At 33.4% G+C, this 8,046-nt stretch overlaps 2 protein-coding genes across 2 annotated transcripts; both read left to right on the forward strand.

The window, feature by feature from the left end:
- The first annotated feature begins 503 nt into the window (after positions 1-503).
- On the forward strand, positions 504-5,731 carry LOTGIDRAFT_223434 (hypothetical protein). The gene is made up of 6 exons (XM_009068818.1): positions 504-623; positions 1,133-1,302; positions 2,984-3,087; positions 3,935-4,110; positions 4,455-4,645; positions 5,010-5,731. Coding segments are annotated over exons 1-6 (846 nt in total). The 5' UTR covers positions 504-621; the 3' UTR covers positions 5,213-5,731.
- A 1,603-nt stretch (positions 5,732-7,334) lies between these two features.
- LOTGIDRAFT_134944 (hypothetical protein) lies at positions 7,335-7,973 on the forward strand (the record flags this gene model as incomplete). Its single annotated transcript, XM_009068819.1, has 1 exon — positions 7,335-7,973. A coding segment is annotated over one exon (639 nt), but the record flags the coding sequence as incomplete, so codon positions are not given.
- Between the last annotated feature and the right edge of the window lie 73 nt (positions 7,974-8,046).

Genomic DNA, 8,046 nt, shown 5'->3' on the forward strand with positions numbered 1-8,046 from the left:
CACTGTCTTTGTCTTGTCTCTTTCTCATCTGATGACTGGTTCCTGTTTATCCAGACAAACTTTATTTCTCACCCTACCCTAAAATAAACTGATTAAAAGATGATTTTTTGACGGTAAATTAAAGATCACTTTACTGACCTGTGTTTCAGATATACAGTCCTAATCAGGACAACTAGTTTTGAAGATAACGGTAATAAAAATCTCACGTGTATCATTCTACTGACCTGTATTTCAGATACACGATCCTTACCAGGACAGCTAAATGACATTTTGTATGAAAATTACTAGAAATATTTCCATTAATATCACTTTACTGACATGTCATTCAGATACACAATCTTCATCAGGACAGCTAGTTTTAAAGATGAAATTTTGTGTAAATTTCTCGATATATTTCCATTCGTATGACTTTATTGACCTTGAACTTTGTATTAATTCCTGTTGTATATTCGTGTTACATCTTGTTGTGTTTAACGTCCTGGTTGAAAGTTTAGTTGGTTTAGAGCGTTCGGTTGGTCGGCTGCTTTTATCCTCCGGTATTTTTTCACCATTTGCTGATTTGAATATTATATATTCTGTAGATCCTGTTCTGTTGATTTAAAGATTCAGTGGATAATCATCATGTGAGAGTTTTAATGGAATTATAGGGAAATGGGTAGTGGAAAGACATCTATAAAAAGATTGGACAGTGGTTGACTTTATCCAAAAACCCTCTTATGAGACTGTAAATTTAAACCAATAAAAACAATCTTTTTTTGTAACAGAAGGATTGCTCTATTCGTGTTTGATTGACAAAACGAATGTGGCTTCGTACTAGTTTATTGTAAAACCATGTGACATCATGAATATTTATTATCTCAGTCTTAAATACAAGGTTTACCTGCTAAAGTAAAACATGGTAGAAATATGTAATAGTTTTGTACGTGTTTAAGAGAAGACGATGATAAACTGATTGTATTTCTTACAGTAATGGGCTAATGGCTTGATTAAGTTTTCCCAGAAATAATATTCAATATATTTGATGATATTTCCTGTATTAGATCTACAACTTTTTTATTTCTGTTTTTTTTTTTTTTTGAAAAAATCAACTAAAAATTGTTTTAAATTTTGATAAATTTTTCCTTTGTTTCAGGGCGAGCTATGAAGAAGTTGAACAAGTGACGAAGTTCCTCCAATCTAAAATAAAAACGCAGCCTATCGTTGGTATAGTTTGTGGATCTGGTTTAGGGAAATTAGCCGAGGAGGTTCAAGATCCAACCATCATTCCCTACACTGACATTCCTGGCTTCCCCGTCAGTACAGGTAATTACAATTCTTTTATTCTCAATTTTTTAAATTCAACATATGCTCACAGAAGAACAAAATATAACAGAGTACTAAGTTTTAAAATTACAAAAAGAGCCCATGCCAATCTTGATATTTCCCCCCAGTAAGTTATCAGGACACCTGAAATCTGCTCTCGCCCCCCAAAAAAAATCCAGAGTATAATAAAAATTCACCCCAAAGAGCCCACAGAGCACTTTAAACTTTGATATAAATAAACAAAGTACTAACAATAAACAACATTTTGGTGAAACATTGGTAACAGCTAATGAACTTTTCACATGAGGAAGTAAAATCTAATAGATTTCTGAAAATCAAAAAAGTTTTGGTTGATGAGAGGTTATAGATTACCATTAATTATTATTTTAAATTGATAATTGTTTATGATTATGCTAATGAGTAATAACATATCAATATTCTAATTAATCATATCTAATTAAGCCATTAATTAGTGAGGAAGTAGGACATGAATAACAATAAGTAGTTACATTAAAACTTTCTTATTGTCATATTGTAATATCATGGTCTATTGTTATATTGTGGTCTTGAAATATTATGTCTATATGAAGAGTTATCTCCCTTGCGAGAAAGGTGGCTAGCCTGGATAAGATAGAGGTCTTAATTTCATGTTTCAAAGGCATGTTTTCGGGCAAAAATCTCATAACTAGGTTAGAAATTAGAGCGACCTCAGGTATTTCGCCACCTCCTGGAACGTAAACCTGGCTCCACCACCGATGCCACCCATTGAAACGCAACCCCAACAGAACTTGATGGAGATGCTGGAACCTCTATAAAAACAAAGCTTACTTTTTAAAATTAATCTAAATCACTCCAATCATCCATAAAACAAACTCAAACAATATGACTTATAATCATTATGTTTTGCAAGAGAGAAATCTTTCAATAGGTTAATGATAAATTGTGAGAGTATTTAAAGTGATACTACGTCTTAGAATGAACATAAAATTTAAGAATTTTAAACTTGGCCAATAAGAGCATATATTCATCAGTAGATATACCTGGTGTTATAAATAACATAACAGGATCCTTATATAATCCGATAAATCCAAAAAAACTTAGTAATTATCCATAAATATACAATTAACTATTGAAAAACGCTTAATATTAAGATTAAGCGTTTTTAAATAATTACTTAGTTTTATGAATTTTCCAATTTTCTAGATTTTACAGGGATTCTGTTGTAACTTTATGACTCCAGGTACGTTAACTGATGAATATATACTCATATTGAATATTCTTGAGAACTTAAAGTTTATGTTCACTCTAAGACGTAGTTTCACATTAAGAGTAACAGAACCATTTTCATCATTAAAATGCTTCCAAACCTGATACCACTTTTCATGGTGAAATATTTACTCACTTATGATTGATATACTTCCTCATGTGAAAGGTTTATTAGCTGCTTCCAATGTTTCGCCAATATCTTGTTTGGATTTCGGGTTTCGTTTTGCAGTTCGAATCGTTAGTATTTGCTTTATTTATTCTGAATCAATCTCAGTATTAAATGAACATAGTGTCTTGGGCGTTAAGTTAAGTTTTATCACGAGATTTGTAGTGATTAAGGGGAGCCAGAGTTCAATTTGTGTCCTCAGAGAAAGTGAATTATCAAGTTTATCAATATATTTGTTACTATTTACAGTGCCGGGTCACGAGGGTAAACTAGTGTTTGGTAAATTGGGAGGTAAGGAAGTTGTTTTGATGCAGGGAAGATCACATTGTTATGAAGGGTACCCCCCACAGAAGGTAGGTTGACTACACTATATATTATAGACTATATTACGTAATGATGAATAGTGGAGCCGGGAAGATTTAGGGTGGTTTACCATAGTCGTTACCTTTTTCCATCTTCTGTTCTTGGTCATATGATATTCAACCAATCAAATTCTCTGTTCAAAAAAGTATCCTGCAGAAAAACATAAAAACTGGCATTCTCATCAGATTGTTAAAGGGACAGATGCGCCTTTTTTCTTACCAATCGTATCTTATTCTCCAAAACGGGCATGTTTTAGCTAAGCCTTCGAAATTTGAGCCTTCAAATCCATGTGTGTACAGAATTATCTGAGTTTGAAAGTTAAAAAGAAGAATCGTCTTTCGTTGAGACTGCCGTTTATAGAAAAGACATCTGTAGAAATAAGAAAAGAAATTTGAAATTGAGATAATTTTGAAGGAATTGTTTTCGTACAAATCTAGCAATTCTGAAGACTATTTACATATATTCAAGACCCAAATCAACACCCCAAAATGGCGCATGCATATATCCCTGTAAAGGTCATGGATCACAATTTTGGGGTGTTCATTTGAATATATGTAAATAGTCTAGAACATCATATAATCATAAGATTTTGATTCCTTTTTTGCACCTCAAAATTGTCAGACATAAGTTCTCTGGGTCTTTAATTCTTTAAATTTCCTGAGTACAAAATCTGAGCCCAAGCACCAATTCATTCCTGGCGACGGGACTGTCAGGTGCCATGGGCTAGAATCCGCCTAAGAAAATTTCTGATGCCTGTGCCAGTACTTACGACAGTCGACTTTCATCCTCAACTATTGTCAAGGGTCGTGTGTTCAGGTTTAGATATTGTATTTCCAGATTGCATTGCCTATCCGATGTATGAAATTACTGGGTGTTAGAACGCTGCTTGTAACGAACGCTGCTGGTGGTATTAACAGGAAATATAAAGTTGGTGATGTCATGATAATAAAAGATCATATTAATCTAGCTGGGTTCGCTGGAGTTAATCCCCTTGTTGGCCCTAATGATGAAAGGTAATTTTAGCTTTTTGTGAAATCTTTTTGATATTTGGTGTTGTATTTTTATTATGTTTCATGTTATATGACCTTCCAAGTTGATGAAACGAACCCAAATACTCATCTGCTCATTTATGTATATTGTTTTGTTTTGTTCTCCCATTCTTCCAACCATACAGTTTTTCATTCATTCATTCTGCCATTTACTCATGACTTGCCTCTGAAATTACATTCATTCATTTATTCTCTTTAAATTACTCATTCATTCACATTCGTTTTCCTTCATTCATTCATTCATTCCATTCTTCATTCATCCATTCATTCACCATTCCGTACATCCACTTTATTTTGTATCAATGTAGATTTGGTCCAAGATTCCCTGCAATGTCTGGTTCATATGATAAAAAGTATCGGGATCTTGCAAGGAGTGTGGCTAAAAATATGAATATGGAGAGTTATCTACAAGAAGGGGTGTACAGTATGATGGTCGGACCAGCATTCGAAACTGTAACAGAATGTAGATTATTAGAAATATTAGGAGTGGACGCTACTGGTAATTAGAGAATTTTTATAACTTAGACTCATTACAGATTGATTAAATCAATATTATCAAGTAACTTAGAGATGTTTTAAAGTGAAAGTAAAGAGGTTTCAACCAATCAGATGTTTAGTGCTGTATTATGATCTGTATATCCTTTGATAACATGTATTATATAAGAGATTTGTGAAAAATTACTTTTGATATTCCCACATGGGGCGGGGACGTACATTGGAGGCACACATGTCCGTCGGTTCGTCCATAATAGCTCGTAAACACTCTGACGGTTTGTTTGCGGAATCATCATGTTACGCTCGACAGTTTAGTGTTTTACTAACTCTAACCTGACTGACATCTGATATAATATTTATATTTGTAGGTATGAGTACAGTACCCGAGGTGCTAGTGGCGAGACATTGTGGAATGAAAATATTCGGGATGTCGTTGATCACTAACGAATGTATTATGGAATATGATTCCACAGCCTTCGCCAACCATGAGGAAGTTTTACAGACCGGTAAACAAAGAAGCGAAGATTTGAAAAAGTTTTTTTCTAAATTTGTTGAACAAATTGAAGTTTAGGTTAAATTAATGTAGAAAGCCAATATACATAGATATGATATTTTCTATGTAAATTGCTACTAAACCACGTCAGACTTTGATGCTTTCTTTCGGTGGTATTTATTTTCTATATATTTGTTATCTAGTTATTCTTAGAATAAAAACTGGAAGTAAAAGAGATAATGACATTGTGTGAAAGGTAATCTTAATTTTAAATCCAGAAACCTTGTACTCTATTTTAAATGACTGGAAAGACAATTTTCTAATTTTGTATGTAGACCAGGGACACTGATAGCATCAATTTGCACCATTCCAATGTAACAAGCAGGATTTGTAGGTAGTAACATTAAACAATTAGTTTTAGTGAATCGCAGGACGTTAACTTGTCATCTACCAACAACTTACCTTATCTGTGATATCAGTTAACTGCAAGTTGTTTATTAAAATTCTACTTTAGATAATTTAATTATGAATCTTATGAAGTTATACTTATAATAAATACCTCTAATTTTATGTTTTTAATAAAAGTTTAACTTATGATGTGAACTTGATGATTGACTGAAAAAGACAAAATGGAAATGAATACAAGTATACGGATATGTGAGAGGGCTTTGAACTAAATGCTATGTAGAGCTAAAGACAACTTAAATCATAACACATACTGTATATCAGTGCTTTTCAACAGGGAAGGAACTAGAAGACCATGGGAGGAATTATACCCGGGAGCGAGGAATCGTCGGACCAGGAAAGAAATGGGAGGCAAGTTGATCTACGACTGAAATTGATGTCATAAACCCCAAGCATACAGAAAATCATAAACGAACATCAGGCCCATGGATCACATTGCACTAACTCTGTATATGGAGTATGATTTTATATCCATTCATGGTTAATCGTTGAATACATTTTTTGTATGAAAAACACTTCTGGGAAGAAATTATGTCACTGAGTTTTAGAAGCACTGACTTAGATCACACCCAATAAGTGTAGTAGGCTACATCCACAAAATTACTGCAAATTATGTCACAGATACTTCCAGAACTAAATAACGATACAAGAACTGCGAACAGCTCCGAGCGTGGCAACGAGACCATAACTCAGTGTCTTTTAAACCTCTTGATACTTCTAGCCTGTTAGCTTTCAATCGCGGTGCTTTTAAGCCTGCAATTGATTCACAAGACTTTAAACTCTAATATCGTCTTGGTTTGGCCTGTCGCCTATTTTATGGGTAACTTTAAACGGCCTTATTAATTTGTATTGGCCTTAAAAATCCCCCTAGCTAACCTGAAGGCCCAGGGTTCAATTCCGGCATAGGTCGAAATAATACCTTCAGATCTTTCAACCTGGTTCCCCCCTGTCAGTGATGCAGGTAAGAGGGGCTGACATGGAAAAAGCGTCTAGTCGTTCGGATGGGACAATAAACCGAGGCCCCGCGTGCTACAGGCTGTGCACGTTAAAGACCCCTCGACAGTTGGACAGTTGAGCAGGCTAATGCCACTGACAAAATTTCTCTCATTGCACCCTGCACGGCGTTGCCCGTCTTCATTAGCCCACATGGTGCAGAAAAGTAGGACGTAAAACTCCATTCATTTCACTTCTTAAAAATCCTCAAAAATGATAAAGTGGGAAAAGCCTTCATAAAAACTTCATTGTAATTATTGCAATTCCTGTATTAAGTATTCGGCATTTGTAGTTTGAGTTCTAATTGAGATATCAAAAACATTCCAACGGTTAAATAACTAGCTAATTTACAGTTTTAGATGGAGATATGGAACAATTTTGCAAAAAACAAAAAATAGTGCTCAATACATCAATTGTAGAGCAATATAGAAATATAACTGTTAAAATAGTGTTCAATATATCAATTGTAGAGTGATATAGAAATACCACTGTTAAAAAAGTTCTCAATACATCAATTGTTGAGTGATATAGAAATACCACTGTTAAAATAGTGCTCAATACATCAATTGTAGGGCAATATAGAAATACCACTGTTAAAATAGTGATCAATACATCAATTGTAGAGCAATATAGAAATATCACTGTTAAAATAGTGTTCAATATATCAATTGTAGAGTGATATAGAAATACCACTGTTAAAAAAGTTCTCAATACATCAATTGTTGAGTGATATAGAAATACCACTGTTAAAATAGTGCTCAATACATCAATTGTAGGGCAATATAGAAATACCACTGTTAAAATAGTGCTCAATACATCAATTGTAGAGCAATATAGAAATATCACTGTTAAAATAGTGTCCAATACATCAATTGTAGAGCAATATAGAAATACCACTGTTAAAATAGTGCTCAACACATCAATTATAGGGCAATATAGAAATACCACTGTTAAAATAGTGCTCAATACATCAATTATAGAGCAATATAGAAATACCACTGTTAAAATAGTACTCAATACATCAATTGTAGAGCAATATAGAAATACCACTGTTAAAATAGTACTCAATACATCAATTGTAGAGCAATATAGAAATACCACTGTTAAAATAGTGCTCAATACATCAATTGTAGAGCAATATAGAAATACCACTGTTAAAATAGTGCTCAATACATTAATTGTAGAGCGATATAGAAATACCACTGTTAAAATAGTGCTCAATACATTAATTGTAGAGCGATATAGAAATACCACTGTTAAAATAGTGCTCAATACATCAATTATAGAGCAATATAGAAATACCACTGTTAAAATAGCGTTCAATACATCAATTGTAGAGCAATATAGAAATACCACTGTTAAAATAGTGCTCAATACATGAATTGTAGAGCAATATAGAAATACCACTGTTAAAATAGTGCTCAATACATCAATTGTAGAGCAATATAGAAATA

This window comes from Lottia gigantea (genome assembly GCF_000327385.1).
Source record: "Lottia gigantea unplaced genomic scaffold LOTGIsca_94, whole genome shotgun sequence".
Taxonomy (NCBI): Eukaryota; Metazoa; Mollusca; class Gastropoda; family Lottiidae; genus Lottia; species Lottia gigantea.